The sequence below is a fragment of the Apteryx mantelli genome, chromosome 2 (genome assembly GCF_036417845.1).
Source record: "Apteryx mantelli isolate bAptMan1 chromosome 2, bAptMan1.hap1, whole genome shotgun sequence".
Taxonomy (NCBI): domain Eukaryota; kingdom Metazoa; phylum Chordata; class Aves; order Apterygiformes; family Apterygidae; genus Apteryx; species Apteryx mantelli.
This window is the reverse complement of record NC_089979.1, coordinates 76972829-76989113: the sequence shown is the minus strand read 5'-3', so window position 1 is coordinate 76989113 and position 16285 is coordinate 76972829. Positions and strand designations below refer to the sequence as shown.

Genomic DNA, 16285 nt, shown 5'->3' with positions numbered 1-16285 from the left:
GATGATGGGGACATATTTGGAGGTGCACATCCAGATCCATGCTGACTGAAGGTTTACCATTTCCTAATCACATGCCAGATAGAAAAAAAGTGATACTCTCAAGCCATCAGTGCCAGCTAACTGCTAAAAAGTACAGTGAAGTAGTGTAGTGGATGGATGAAGTTGCAGAGGAGAGATACCAAGGTCCATCAGATCTACTGAAGGAGGGATGATCAATGCTGCCACTCGTACTAATTTCCACATGCTCCTAGTTTTCCTCCAAAGTGAAGCTCCAGAAAACAAAGAACAAATTATTTTTGTTTCCCACCAAAGTACCAGAGTTTTCTCTGCTAGAAAGGCTTTCAGTAGAAAAGAGAGTGCAGAACAAAGTAGCTAAGCGTTGGGGCAGGTTTCCCAGAGAGGTTGTGGAATCCCTGTCCTTGGAGATCTTCAAAACCTGGCTGGACAAGTCCCTGAGCAACCTGATCTAACTTTAAAGTTGGCCCTGCTTTGAGCAGGAGGTTGATTAGATGACCTCCAGACTCCCTTTCAACCTATTTTTTTTCTATGATTCTATGAAATTTAGAGCACTCTTGTCACAACAAAAACAGAAAGATACTGTCCCTTCAAAAATATAAGAGATGCCGCTACAAGCAAGAAGGCTTAAACCCTACTAGAGCTGAGCCTGAATGAAAATGGATTTGGATTTTGCCTTGGAGACAGGGAAGCAATCGTCTCTGCCCATTCTTCTGTCAAAACCATGCCTCTCTTCCCTAACTTTGAAGTGGATGATCAAATCAAATACCTCACATTATATTAATCAATGAAAGTATGGAATTCTCTATTAATCAAACGATTTTCCACCAGTTTCAGTTCTGGAGATGTTTCTGTAGAAAGAATTTCCTTGTTTTGCTTTTTTAAGTAAAAAAGAGAATCTTTGCAAACAGAGACACTATAAGGTGGCTTTTCCTACCAGGGGTCTTGAAGAGAAACAGACAGAGTAAGCCAAAAACTTCAGTATTATTAAACCATTATGACTTTTCCTGCAAATACGTTCCCCTTACCTGAGCTTCGTGTTTATCTGTAGGGCTTTTGCTAGCATCTTCGCTCCCATATCTCCCATGGCATTTCCACTAATATCCACTTTTGTAAGAGACGTATTGCTGCCCAAAGCATTAATAATGATGGTGACCTCGGTCTTCAGCTTGGAATCTGCGAGGGACAATGACTGTAGAGGCTGTGGAGCATAGAAAAGGCACCAATAACAGCAACTGATAATGTATTCATTTCTCATACATCAACAGAAAGAAGTTACAAACTCCCAAAACTCTCAGAGAGAACACTGTGCAATGTAAGAGTTAAATTGGTTTGCTGCGGATGTTATAGCACATGATAAATTAGAACAGTAGGCAACATTTTACAGCACAGGTGTCAAAGACACACACAGACTAAGTTGCAACCTTGAAAAAAACATTTTTAAGTATCAGTATCTCCCATTTGCCGTATGAGGCTAAGTACTGAGTACAGCAGAAACTTGTAAAGAGGCAAGATAGCAACAATCAGCTTCACAAGACAACTTCTATCATCCAGTGAGTTTTGCTTAACCAGCATGCTTCGCTGTCAGGGAGAAATAAAAATATGGTCTGGTACCTACTTCTCTCAAACTGAGAATGTTTTCACGGGGTAAGTTAGGATCCAAGACATTGTTAAAACACAGAGAATTCCTTTAAATTGTTTTACTATTGCTACTTCAGCTTTAAGGAGTGATTTTGCATTTCTGTTCCTTCAACTAAAGGCATGGACATGTGGGAGGGAAGAGACACACAACTGTAGCAGGTCTGAAATTAAAAGCGGTAAGAAGAATTATCCATTAACATGAGTAAGACAATGGATACTATTCACAGCGATATTTAACACCTGTGATTGCAATACCTTTATGTATCTTTTTTTGTATACTATGTTAAGCTGAAACTACTTTTGGGGGGCTCCTGCAACACATACTCCAAAGCCTTAAGAAAACTTATTTTTAAAATGCCTGTATTAACATGTGCAGACCCTTCCCTCTATTGTCAGTGTCCCAGTATTCAATGGCAGGAGCTGAAGAACTACAGTCTATCCATCACCATGCCCTGCAGAGGTATTAAAGCTGCCAAAATCGTAATTCGTCATTGTTGATGTATGGTAACTCTGCAAAACACTTTCCCTTGCTCAAGAGTGAGTTCATAAGGAGGGTATTGTCACTGCACACTCACTTAGGCATGTATCAGATGATGAATTTTAGGAGCCTAAAAATTCACAGATTGCCAATATGAGAAAAATCAGCACCTCACAAGGATGAATCATGGCACCTAAACTAGATGTGATGGATTGGCAACTAAGCTTGGATTAATGTAACTGAACCAATTGACCTGTATGTGTACTGTTTCCTAGCTCCAACATGCTTGAATAGTACCTACTATACAATGGGACTCTAGCTTCCAGACATCATGGGACTACAGTGACAACCAAAAAGCTTGCAACAATGAGGAAGGCATTTATAAATGAGGAAATGCATAAAAATTTGGAGGCACAGCAGGTTTATAATTAAAAAGTCTAACAGTAACACAAGCCACATGCTGGTTTTATTTTAAATTGAAGTTATTAAATTACTATGTTAATGCCCTTAATATGCCTATGTTTCCCTGTTTTATTGCATTATGTACTCTAAAGAATATCAGTATCACATTAGAATGGCATACAGTTCTTGGCACAAGTCTGAGAAGACCTCCTGTGACAGTCACTGAAAAGCAGCATCCCACAGTACTCAAGGCAGAGAATCATGAATAAGCTTGTGAAAGCAAAGTTTCTTATGTTTCTCATTTATTGCTTTAGAAAGGGTGTTCTAGTAACTTAGTTGGAAGTGCTCACTCCCACATTTATTAATCAAGTTTTCTAAACCTCAAATATCCTCCTGGAACAGGAAAGAATCTGTGACCTTACTTGTTCCAACATTCTGACAAAACAATGTATGATTTGGCTTAATCGCTTTGGCATTGTGTTCTTCAGGTATTGATGCTTATACACCATTATTAGCACATTGCAACACCTGCTACATTGGCAGTGCCTTGGAAGTGGATGAACTGCTAATTAAATTTCTGGTATAGCTACCCTTACCCCTTACTGAAAGAGCAAGGAACAAAAATCTCTGGATTGATTTGGTGCTTTGAATGAAAACTACAATCAGAACATAACTCTATACAATTAAATATATAGGCTGCAACATCATGAGAATGTTTGATCAGTATGCTAAAAAAAAAAAAAAAAATTTACACCCACCAACTCCCTATAAATGGGGGCAGTATTGCATAGCCAATAAACATATATTTCCAGTAACAACTTAATAGTTCTAGCTGGATATTGAGAAAACAGATGTCTGAAAAGCATTTCATTCCCCCTGCTGCAGAAAACAGATTCTTTGCCAATACACTAAAGATGTTTTAAAACAATCTTTTAAAATAATCTTATGAGGGAAGAGGTATCCTTAAAGTAAAGGACAGAATTAGAAACTATATTCCATTTGATTTTGCCACACTTCCACTGGGAACATTTGAGAATTGAATCAAGTTAAATTCATTCAAATAAGAAGAAAAATGCTGTAAAAACCCTCAAAAGGCCTATTCTGCAACAAACATTGGACTAAAACCAAGAATACTCAGCACTGTACTAATCTCTGCTCTATGCAGGACTGACTATTGCTCTGAGTAATGCTACACTGTGCCTGCAGTTTAACATCCACTTTTGCAAGAGAAAAAGAAATAGCATAGCAAGCATACAGCTTCAGACACCTCCTGCTATGCTAACAAGTACACACTTTTATAGCCTGCACAGTACAGCATCTACTTAAATAGAGGAAAAAAAATCAAAACCTAAATCTTACATTCTTGTGCATATTTAACAACTGCAGAATTTTGCTGCGGAGGCTACTGCTACAGTTTTTAAATTGTATAGAATTATATTTGTATCTAGCTGTATTTCTGCAGTCATAAAACCAAGCTATTAATTGCTTAAAGCACTTTACTCATTACTAACACTAACACAGCAACAGATCTATTTAAAGCATGTATAAATACATGAGGAAGCATTTGGCAGATGACTATTTTAGATTAAAACCTCTCCTTTCAGGTTTCCAAGCAGATAATGCAGTGGTCCCCAAATTGTACCACCTGCAGGCAATACTGATCAAGTGATACACTCTGGGCAACATCATATTCTGCTCTTTCAGCTTCCATTCTAACCTTTAATTTCCTGTGGCAATAAACACATAGCAATGTTAGAATAAGGACCACCCCATTTAGGATTCAAACCCAAACCACAACAGCTAGAAACTTAAAATCATTTTCCAAGCATTGCACTGTCTCATAGTAGAGTAAGGACCGTCCTAGGCAGCTATCTGTAACACATGCTTCTCCTGCAGTGCTACAGAACCAGAGTTTATGTCTTCAATTCTTTAGCTGGTAGGAGATGTTTTGTGATTGATTTTAGCATGCAGACATTTCACAAGGTAGAAAGAAGCAAGATTCCCTCACTGAAGAGGATTAACAAGAGAGAAGAAAATGGGGAAGAGAAGAGACAGGGTAACAGCAACATGCTATATCCCTCATGCATGTCATGAAGAAGAGACAGTTATTTTAAACACCTAAATAAAATAACTTTTTGGTGAACTATCTCATTGTAAAACTGTTTGGAAACAGGATGTGACTAAAGGGTGTGTTGTGTGGGTTACCTCAGGAAAGACATGGTGACTAAGGACAAGCGCACATCTGAACACTGGACTTTGCAAAAGGCAGAAAATGAAACACAATGGCTGACATCACCCACAGGCTGAAAGGAAAAGGAGCACAAGAAGTTGAAGCTGAGGATATAAGGGGAGAGATGTGAGAACAATACAACCAGCATTTATCAGCTACTTTTTGCATGACCTGGAGGGTGCAAAAACAGGAGCCAGAAAAGACAAATGGAAGGTTGTAACACCTAATATAGACACAATAAGTGGAAGCTGGAATTCAGTTTTAGCATTGTGGATAGATAACATGGACAGGACAGTCACATAAACAGAAAAAATAAATCAGTGTGTTTGAGAAAAAGGTTTGGATACTGATTGGATGTAGAGTGTGTTGAAGAGGAGTTCTAGGATATGGCCTGAATGGGAAGTAAAGGTCACCTGCAACCAAGCAAACGGACGAAGGAAGTTGAGGAAGAAAAACGTACAAAGTTACATTTGTTTGTGATTAATCAGAATCTAATGCAGCATTCTCCAGAACAGCTGTGAAAGATTTAGCATGAGATGCAGATCAGGATAGAGACAAAGGTCCAAAGAGGGGAAGCAGATAATATCTGATGAAATGATACCACCTTCAGTAAGATGTCAAAAGAAAAGAGACAGAAGGGAAAGAGAACCCTGTACCATTCCCATTAAAGCCAGGGTAGAAGGGGGTGTTCACACAACACAAGATGAAAAAGCTCTTTTGGTAAAAGAAGTAAGAGAGAGCTTCACCAATACCCTTCTTATCATGATCTTCCATTCAACTTGTGCAGACAAGGACTTACTACTTTCAGTACTGGTGCTGACTTAATTAGAATTAGCTCTAGTATCTATATGCAGCCCTACACTGTGTCACACAGACATATCCCATATTTTAAAGAATAAGGGGAGGAAGTAGGCAATGAATCAAGAAAAAACAGTACCACTAATTCCAATTAAGAGAATACAGAGAGGACGAGTTTTACAAACTACTTCAAATGCATCTAAGAAGAGACGATGAACACAGAATGATCTTACGTGGAAGGAAACATCAGAAACCCTAGAGAAAACTGTTCCACTGAAGTGCAGGGCACAGACACAGATGGAGGAGAAGATAATGAAAGCAATTAACGTGGACCACGAACGTGGAATGAGACAGTAAAGACAACAGGCTACAAGACAACAGAAGTTTGGTGTCAGCTATTTTTGAAGAATGAGGGAAGCGGAGCCTGGTTGTCATCTGCAAGTGGAATGAAGAAGAAGGAAAGGACTAAGCAAAGGTGAATAGAGATCCACAAGCATGACAGCAACAGTGTATTTTAAGATTCCCATCTAGCCAAATCTAAGGTGCCAAGTAAGGCAAGAAAGCAATCCCAACCACGAAAGTCTTTCAGAGTTAGGAGAGGCTGGAAATGAAGAAAGTGGGCAAGTATCCCAGCAAGGCACTGTGAAAGAGTTTTATGAAATTGCTCCTGTGATTAATGTACTAGAGGTGAAGAATAACATTGTACACAGTTTGCATCTTTTGAAGGAGAAAGGAGTTCTGGAAGATCACTGCAGTAACTTTGCATTTTGTTAAGCAAAAAAAGAGCAATTCCCAAGAATAGGCATGAGGAAATAGTGCATTCTGAAAAGTGTTAATTAAAAAAAAATAAATCTGTTATTTAAGAAACGTCACCAACCCCAGAAGACGATGGTTGCAATCTCCTACATGGACATGAAAGCTTTAGAAATTTGTGTCTAGAGGGCTGTATAATTTAGACCTAAAGCAAACAAGGTTAAGCCCATCCAGCTATTTGGAATGAGTTACTTCTTCAACAAGCACAGATCCTAATACTATGCTAAGAAACTGGTATCTACATGCTACAAACAATCCAAATTACTACTTGAAAAAACCCAAATGTTGGATGAGTCTGTGCAGGATCATGATCAAATCTTATGCAGCAAATTAACACAGTGAAGAAAATTACCAGAAATAAGCTATGAAGATCAAATACACATGATGATAGTAGGCAGAGAGAGATACTCACTGAATCCTCGTCTTGAATCATCTGAACTAAATTATCAAGTACTGGAGTGAGATTTCTGAGGGAAGAAAAGTTAGGGAGATGATGAAATCAGCAGCTTCTCCTCGTCCATTCTCTTGTTATTGAAAAGAAAAAAAAAAGCCTTACTTGGATTTCATGTTGTTAAAGTTTTTGCCTAACGCCAAGTGTCTTATCGATCGGTTTTTACTAAGCCAGACTACAAGGGTTGAGAGGTCAGATTCTAGGCCTGTAAAGAATCAGATTAGATTAAGAATTAAAACACATTTTCACAAAAGACTCAGGGTTCAGTTATTAAAGCTATATTTATTCAATCCACTACATCAGTGTACTAATTTAAATAGCTCTAGAAAAAATTCCATTCTTCTATTTTTAAGTCTTTATTTTCTTTTTGGCCTATTTTTCCATAAGAATAAACATGAGCCATTGTGCATCTCAGAGCCATTGGCTCTAAAGATAAGCCATTTAAATTTCCATCCTAATCAGCCTAATCATCTCTCCTAATCTGAGAGACTGCAGGCATCTCTCAGAAAAAGAAAGAGGAATGTAGTCCTTTATCACCTTGGGACCAAGGAATCCAAGGTTTAATCACCCAAGAGTGGGTCCCTAGTATTGTGAGGCAAAGTTGCATGTTCCTTCAAGAATTTTGAGACATGCTAATTGTTATTCAGCCTCAACAGAGATGTGTACCAACAAGGTCTCAAAGCCTGCAGATGCAAAGAGGCTAACATAACAGGTTATAAATAAAATGATCTGGGGGTAAAAAAAAGAAAAGGTGATTTTTATTCTGTTCACGAATGAGAAAAATAGCATGTTGTAATATAGTATGCCTAAACTACTGGTGGATTTGAAGATTCCAGTATTTAGATTACTATGAATTAGGATCCAAATCCACAGGATAATTTTGATGCCAAATATCTTTATTGATTTATAAAAATCAATCTCTCTAAATAATTGGTCTGAGTCAGTAGCTCCCAAAGCTTTCTACTTGCCAATGCAAACATTCTGAATTTTCAACCGTACGGGGAATCTCTCTTTGAAGTACTTCCATATTTGGCTGTCAGAGAGGCAAGCACAGCTAGGTGAATTCTTCCATTCCACACATCTACAATTTAAGTTTGCAAGAAGGGGAACCAGCTGGCATTGCCAGCTAGCAAGCACAGAGCCCCCAAAGTAGCAACAGTCCAAAAACTTTCCACTGATTCAGACAGGCTTTCTCTGATCTGAAGATGGTCGACTGTTTGCTCCAAACTTCCCTTTCTGCTTCTTCAGTGTCATGACCTCAGCTCTGTTCCATACCTGGTCTTTCCTCTCCCCTCCTCCTTTCATCACACTTTCATTTCTGATTTAGCTTCTCATCCTCTCTTATTTAAACCCATTTGCACAAAAACCTGTAGATCTAGTAAGATGCTTGCTGCCATCACTTTTATTCTGCTGTGTTATGCCTATCTCCAACAAAACAAACTTTTGAGGCTAGAGCTAATAGTTTAACATCTTTTATACTCCTTATAGCGATGAGAGCTCTCAGACTGAGACGGTCCCATAAGTAATACGGTCAATGAATCATAAAGCAAGAGCAGCTACCCTTGATTACATTGCGAGCTGAAAGAAAAAGCATTTTTCTCGGATTCTGGACTTGCATGACCCTCCATTCCTGTTCTGTGTACTTACCATTGTCTGAAATATCTAGGCTGGTGATATTGTGTATTTCTGCTATGCATCCTTCCAAGACTTGTGCACCTCCCGATCTCAACTAGAGATAAAACATCAGCCATTTTTGCAAACTAGTTAGGGTTTTGAGATCATACAGAAAACAGTGGTAGGAGCTTTGAGAAAACAGAGGATACTAACAGTGGCAAAAACAACGGCAACAGAAGTTACAGACATCGAAATGACAGCCTATGCACACATTCCTACTATTCTCATTCCCATCCTTCACTGTCACTACATATGAGAAAATATATATGAGAAAAAGGATTCTCCTTACTTTCTTTTTAAACTACTACTCAGCAGTTAAATCAGGGAAAGATTTAAATGGTGTAGACAATAAGAATCCCTTAGCACTTCTGCTGGGCAGTGACTGCACAACTTTGGTGCAGGTTCCCTATGTAAATGGGCCAGGATATTTTCAGTTCCAGTGAGAGAAAGGTTTGTCACAGTATAAGAACATGCAACACTGTTATCCTTGAATTCCACTACAGTCAAGTCTTACAGCAAGCATCTTCTTTTAGCTCTTAGCACCATGAGAGGGTGCCCAGTTCAAAGACGAGAAGCCAAATCAAACTCAATGGAATTACGTTTCCTCATCAATAAAAAGAACATTAAAATAACCCAATTGTAAAACGGCCATAGAACACCATAAATGAGAGAATCAGTAATTTACCTTGTTCTTTATTTAAAAACAGGAACAAAAGAGAAACTTAATCTAAAATACTAAATGAAATTTCAGGATTTAGTGAATAAGCAATGAAATGGCCTAAGGGAAAGTACCAACATTAAGAACCAAAGTTATGAAAACTTACACACTTAGATACTAATGATATTGAATTAAACAATGCAACATACTTTTTCCAAAGGAGCAAAGTATCTTCATATTTCTTGCAGCTACTGCAAGCCCTCTAAAATGCATTTCACTTCATGATCATCACCCAGAAAAAGACATAAGCAAAAGGGGAAAAAAGTTCTACAAAAATTCTATTTTTGCAAAACATCACTCTGGTTGCTTCAAAAAGGTTTTCAAACATAAAATAGCCATTTCAACTCCTGTGCATAAAAAATGAGTAATATTTTACTTAGTTTACATACGTGGCCAAACATCCTGAATCAAGCTGCCAGTATTTCTATGAATAGTCTCTTTTACCCATGCTATAATTAAGGAACCAGAAATGTCTGATAGCAGTATTTTTCAATAAAGTCTTGATTTGGCACTTTTTGGAAAGTTTGGGATTTGTGATTGGTTAATGAGCAGTTCAATGTGTTGGCCTAAGCATTTTAAGAACAGTGGTGGTCAACGGCAGCATCTAAATTGTAAGTCACACCTAGAAGTATAAAGGTACAGAGTGTAAGATGCCCTTCCTCTTTTGCATGGAACAGAACCTACATATCCTTCATCTCATCCTCTACAGTAGCGGTCAAATTAGTAATCTGTATTTCGGCCAAAACTGGTGCAATTTTAACTTGACTTTGTTTATATAAGAGCATTTGTAACACTTGCCATATGAATGCCAAAATCATTCAGTTCTGCTCTGTGATTCTCTGGCAGACTTGGCCGCTACAAGGCAACCATTTTACACAGCCTTCCACATTGATTAGTGCAGAATTGATGGAGCAGACAGATTATACGTGGTCTTGTCAAAGTCAAAAATAAAAAGGTGATTTACATACAGACTACTTCAATCAGATATTACAATTTAGTTTTCACTGTAGCCAAATTTTAAATTTGTCCTAAAACAATATAATTAGTTGTAGCAGAAGATTTAGTTTAATGAAAACAAATTTTAATCATTTTTATATTAAAATACCAGCATTAAAAGTCAGTTTGTGTGATAAGAAAATTCATTTTTAGAGAAAAAGGTCAGCAAAGATAAAGGATTACATTATCTATTGTTTATTGGTGTAAGTTCTGTAAACTAAAACTATACTCACAATAGGCTTCTAAATGTTTATGCTACATATACATTAAGTGTTGAAGTGAACAGTTTTCCCAAGAGCAACTTTCAACCTTGTACCCATTATTCTATATTCAAAATCTTAAATACAGACACACACGCATGTGTGCAAATGTTGATATCTATGAAATTGGAGGGACATAAATTTTGATGCTAAAACTCAGACCATTATCACAGCCGTACTAAAATCTCGTGTATATATAAAAGCAAAGATTAACTGGAGGGCTATTTGTCAACATGGACCATAATACTGAAAACAAAACTCTGCAACGTCTCCTGTATGACATATTTATGAGACTACAAATGCTAGTTCTTCTTTAGAAAATGAAGAACAAGCCCTTCAACAACCAAAAAAGCCAAGTATGTTCAAAGTTATGACGTACCAATATGGGAAGTGGAAACAAAGCTGCTTATTGATTTAATAATTAAGGTAAAGCATGAAGGGTACTTACACAGTGACCAAGCTAAGGGAAGCAGAAGGGAAAAGAGTGAAATATATCAGTGCTGAGCAGGTAGAAATAAAAGTGTAATTTTCATAGTTTAAAAAAAAAGAAAAAAATAAAAGAGCAAGCAATATAAAATGATTAAGCTTGGTGTTAGTATACCAGCAAATTATGGGAGCAAATTAAAAGTGGTGGGAGGGGGAAGGAACAGAGAGATTTATCTTTCCACAGTGGGGTACAGTTTGCCTGACATAGGGAAAAGGGCAAAGCTGAAACGCCAGCTTTATGGCCTTGTAAGAGCGTGTGCTTGCAGGAGCAGGAAGTAGTGCAGATCGCTGGCTCCGAGCTTTCTGCGGTTTGTTTCTGGGGGAACACCACCCTGCCCACGGCGCAGGTGCTGGGCCCACTGATCATACTTCCAGCTTCTGGCACATTAATTCCCCCATTGCATAATTTCTTCTTTCCAAAGCACATGAGAATGAATAAAGCTTAGTGATGTGAAAAAAATGTTGAGGGAAGGATCTAAGGAAGTGCTGTCAGTTTTAAGGGACCAGCTACAGATTGCATCTCTTGCATATGTTCCAAGTTCACTGTTTGCTTTGGAAGAGGCAGCCTACACCTAGGAACTGCTGAAGTAACCAAATCATGGAGGGGAATGTAACACTTTGAGTTGGGCATAATTCCTCCCTTTCTGTCACAAGAGTCTACCACAACCACTTTTGCCTTGATGTCCAGTACAGCTGATCCTTCCATAACCCATCCGGGGAGTTATTTAATACATTGCATTCAGTTCCAGGCCTTGAAGATAGGTTTAAGTTTTCACTCCTGTCAGCCTTGGAAGGTTTACATGCTAAGTTATATTCTCATTATTGAAGTTTGCATTTTATTGATTTATTTTTTTAAGGCTAAGATTACAGGAATCCATTTTTGTTACTTTAATTACTCCTCCCTTTTCCTTTTGTCCTCTGAAAGAAAAATTATTTTCCCACTGATCTATCCCCTCAGAAGTCAGAAGCATGTGTGCTTGACTTGAAAGCTTTTGTATTTGGAATTTACATGTAGTGCTCTTCAAAGGAGATCATTTTTTAAAAGTATAAAATATCAAAACAGACTGTGAAATACATTCATGTTGATTTGTTTTTTTCTTCATAAAGAAATCTAAGCACATTCCAAAAGCAATCAACCACAGACCTAAGGCAAGGATTACTGCACCTCAACCATTCATCAAGTTGTGTGTTTTCTATTTAAAGGGAAACCATCGCATTTCAGAGGCACTTCAGGAATAGCTAATACTCGGGTAAGGGACATGGAAAGGTCTGTCTAACAGGTAAGAAGCTTCCTTTGCAGTTTAAAAAGGAAAGGGTGCCACTCAGCTTGGGAAGCCCAGAGCTAAAGTTCCTTCTTGTTCCTGTTGGCCAAAGTCCTCACAGTTCCCTATGTGCATTTGCCTCACCAGCTCCCCAGGATCACAGCTGATCTTTTATCATAATCTGTAGCCAAACAGATATCAGTCTTATGGGAGCAGAGACAGTCCTGAGAAACAAAGTGCGTAGCAAAGCACAGAGAAACAAGAGGGAATAAAGCAAAGCAATCAAGCTTTCACTTTTTTTTTGTATTTATTGTAGTGACATATAAAGCCATTTGCATAGTGCCTCTTAAGTTAACAGCATGTTTCCATCATCTCTTACGAGAATTTCCTTTTGAACTCAACTCCTTAACTGATCAGGAAAGCAGAATTTCTCTCAAGATTTAAAAGTGAACCTGCAGAAGAGGACACACGTCTCCAGAGACATTTGGGAGGAAGAAGTTCAAACTGCAGAATTACCTTCAGGGCATGCAGCTTCCTGTGGCCTGTTCAGTTTTGGCACCATGGAAAACCCTGCTGCAGGGTCCTGTACAACTGCAGCGCCACAGAGCAGATGCTGTCATGCAGCAAACAGCACATTGGTTCTAGCTAAAATTGCTATTGCAAGGAGTATTTGGTCACTGAGATATGCTGCAGGTGCTCTGAGTTTTAAGCTTATTATTTATGACATGGCAGCACACAGCAGCTCATTTTTACCACAAATGCTTCTCTGATTACTACCTTTCCCACAACTTTTGATTACAGAGGGAGAACATCTGGCCCAGTGGATTTCAGGAGAATTCCAATTCCAAGTCAATGCATCTTTTGAACACATCCTGATAAATAATCCTTACCTCACAGCTACTGAGATCTAAAGACACCTCCTTCAGATTGTGATTACAAGCCAGGCCTAATAAAAGCGCTCTGAAAAAGATCAATATTAGAACCATTTTTTTTTTAAAGCAGCTTTACAACATCATCATCATCTAAACAATCACAAGTTAATACGCCTATAATAGAAAAGCCATTTCAAAACAAAACCACGTCAACTGAGCTGTTATTTCTTGAATGACAATGGCAGCGCAAACATGCTGTGCCACCCTGTGAACTCTCCAGCAGCTCAACGACTGCAAGGATGCAATGCAAATAAACAAACAGTAAAACTAACTGCACATCAACAGTTAATATGTTCATCAGAGATTAATTTTCTTCAACATCTGCTTTAAAAGAGCATCAAATGATTACAAGAAGAGTGTTCTATTGTACAGCCATACTAACTCTCTTGTTTTTGCAAAAATTCAGGAAAAAATGGGGCTTTTAATAAATGCAAGATGCACTGCAGCCAGCCATATCAGCGGAGCACAATGTCTGTAACACTCAAATGCTTGTTCGCATTGAAGCTTCACATCATTCTCCATTTCTGTAACCTGATATATCCACATTTCAAAATGCTATTACAGAACAACGGTACCCTTTGTCTTTAGATAGCATGGCCAAGTGGTGCCTCATGACTGATTATGACTTTCACAAATCCATCTTTAAAGACAGTTGTCCTACAGAAGTTTGGTTCCATATATAAAAGTTAGTATTAATAATCATGTTTGTATTAATACTGTTAAATCAGGAGGCCCAATAGTATATGTCTTAAAGAACGAGCAAACACAATCTATGCATACATTCTAGTATCTTTAGCATATAGGCTGCTTCAGATTAGTTACTGAACAGAGAAAGAGAAAGACTTCCGTCCCAGATTTCATTTCAGCCAATGTTAAGCTAATAGCATCCAAACTACTGATACAGAGACAAAAATCAATCCTTTTTGCTGAGCCATTTGCCTAAACACTTGCTATGCAAGCGATGCGTAAAAGACATATTTAGCATGTGTGCAACAGAATGTTTTTCATTTAAACCTATTTATAGCTGCCCTGTAAAATACATTTAATATTTGTGCTCAGTTACCTCCCTAGACTATTAAAATACACATTTTGGAAAAAATGTGAAAGCTCAGCAACAGTTTTTATAAATTTTTAGTTCATCCCTGTCTAAACTGCCTTTCCATACATGCATTCATACAAAGTTAGCCTGACAGATGATAAACTTTGCAAATAACTTGTTAAATATTTTGAGGCCACATAAAAATTATAGCGCAACCATGAAAAAGGCATGTTTAAAAAGAGACAGTGTGCTGCTAAAAATGTACTCTCTTCACAGAAAAGTTTTTTTCCTAACATCATTTACTATAAACTTACCCCGAGAAAAACCTCTCAATTTCTCAACTTTCTCGTGAAACATTACCAACAATCAAAGACACTGCAGGCAGAAATGTTGTATCTATACAAAACCACTATGTTTAAATTGCACACCTGGTGATACCTGGAAAAGTCTGGTCAACTGAGGTACAGAGAATGCAATGATTGGCCTTGTAACTAAGATTTGGATGAGAAGCAGATCAGAAATTTTTCTTGTTATAGCATTGACAGATAACAATGCAATTTTTGGCAGTATGTAAACTAACAAGAATTCCAACATACATTTAAATAGGGAAAAGAATGTGTATAATCTGCTTCACTCAGTTAAAAAAAAAAAAAGCTATAGTAACACATTAGCTACATTAGCTAAATATAATAACTAAAAGCACCCTTTACTGCCCATTAAAAGGCATCCTCATCAATATGGCTTTATTAGCAAACATCTTCCCCCAAAGGCCTGGTTTATATTAACAGTTCCATCACTGTACAAGCAAGTGCAGCTTCCACCTCCCTCTCTGACTAACCAACATCTTTAAAATCACAGAATTAGTAGACGTGATTTAATTCCCCAAAACTGCAGATCTAAAGGAAGCTGATAAATTAAATTAAAAAATTAATCAAAGCTATGATGCAATAGAGTGGCTAAAAGGGGAATTTGGGAGTCAGGATATCGGGTATCTGCACTGAGTCTTTTTGGCAGCAAACTTGATCCTGAACCATTCCTTTAGCTCTGTGACTGCTAGTTCATGACACAGAACAGGAGCTTCTCCTTGTATCAGGACTGTTGCAGAGCCCAAGCTGTTGAAAGGTTTTTGATACACACTGATCAAAGATGCTAGAGAAATACTAATATTGTATACCATATTATTTTTCCTATTATTTCTGGAAATCATCCCTCATCTGCTATTTGTCATTGCCAAGTAAGCCTGTCTGAAAACAGGTGTTTTCAGTGATTTCATCATCTTCAGTGATTTCTAGGGTCTTAATTGTTCTGTAGAAGCTCTGTAATTTCATATAGTTAAGACCAAAAGACTAAGCAGCTTCCCCAGGAAATACCATGCCCTCAGCGGTATTAACACCAGAATAACTTCCACAGGATACTTTTGAAGTGTATTAGGCAATCCAAGCAGGATTACTTTCAGAGGGAAAACAAGGTGCACTGAAGATCATGGTTCTCTGTGGTGTTGTTAGAGACTTGGCTCAGCCAAGAAAAAGCTCAGGTCCAAGAAAAAGCACAACAATGAAACTGCCAAACAACGTTAGTGGCTCCTTGCTACCCTCTAGGCAGTGATGAGCATTGCCATCAAAACAAAATAAATGAAGCCAATGCCATAATGCGAGCCAACTTACCGTGGAATGGCTGTCCCAAGATTGCCTGCGTACAGGTGGATGTTGGAGCAATGCTCCCTTCTGCAGCTCTCTGTGCTGGTGAAGCATGTTACTCCTCTCAGCTCATCCTAAACTACTCAACTCTTTAGTTCTACCAATAGCACTCAGGTGAGTAACTCCATCTAACCAAATTCAGTCAAACTGAGCCAGATTAGCTTAAACATGATCCATGGGGTAGGTTTTTCTAATCCAGATCACTTTGGCTGAAAAGGACTGGAAAGATCTCGTTAGCTACACAGCTGGGAGATCAAGGAGTCACAAGTATTTAGGACATATTCATACAGTAACATCTTCCATTTGTAGAGCACACACCGGCCAAAACTCCTCAATATCACAGGAAACACTCATCATGCCAGGGGGAAAGCTAAATATGAACCTTAGCCTTTG

The 16285-nt window shown here is 38.1% G+C and overlaps 1 protein-coding gene across 4 annotated transcripts in view; it reads right to left on the bottom strand.

The window, feature by feature from the left end:
* Positions 1 to 16285, bottom strand: part of CARMIL1 (capping protein regulator and myosin 1 linker 1) — a 203408-nt gene that overhangs the window by 64835 nt on the left and 122288 nt on the right. For all 4 annotated transcript variants that reach the window (XM_067290920.1, XM_067290921.1, XM_067290918.1 and 1 more), the window contains exons 17-21: positions 13115 to 13184; positions 8476 to 8557; positions 6934 to 7033; positions 6790 to 6844; positions 1044 to 1216 (exon numbers count right to left, since the gene is read on the bottom strand). In XM_067290920.1, the coding sequence (XP_067147021.1) occupies positions 1044 to 1216; positions 6790 to 6844; positions 6934 to 7033; positions 8476 to 8557; positions 13115 to 13184 (480 nt within the window). The remainder of the gene's footprint in view (positions 1 to 1043; positions 1217 to 6789; positions 6845 to 6933; positions 7034 to 8475; positions 8558 to 13114; positions 13185 to 16285) is intronic.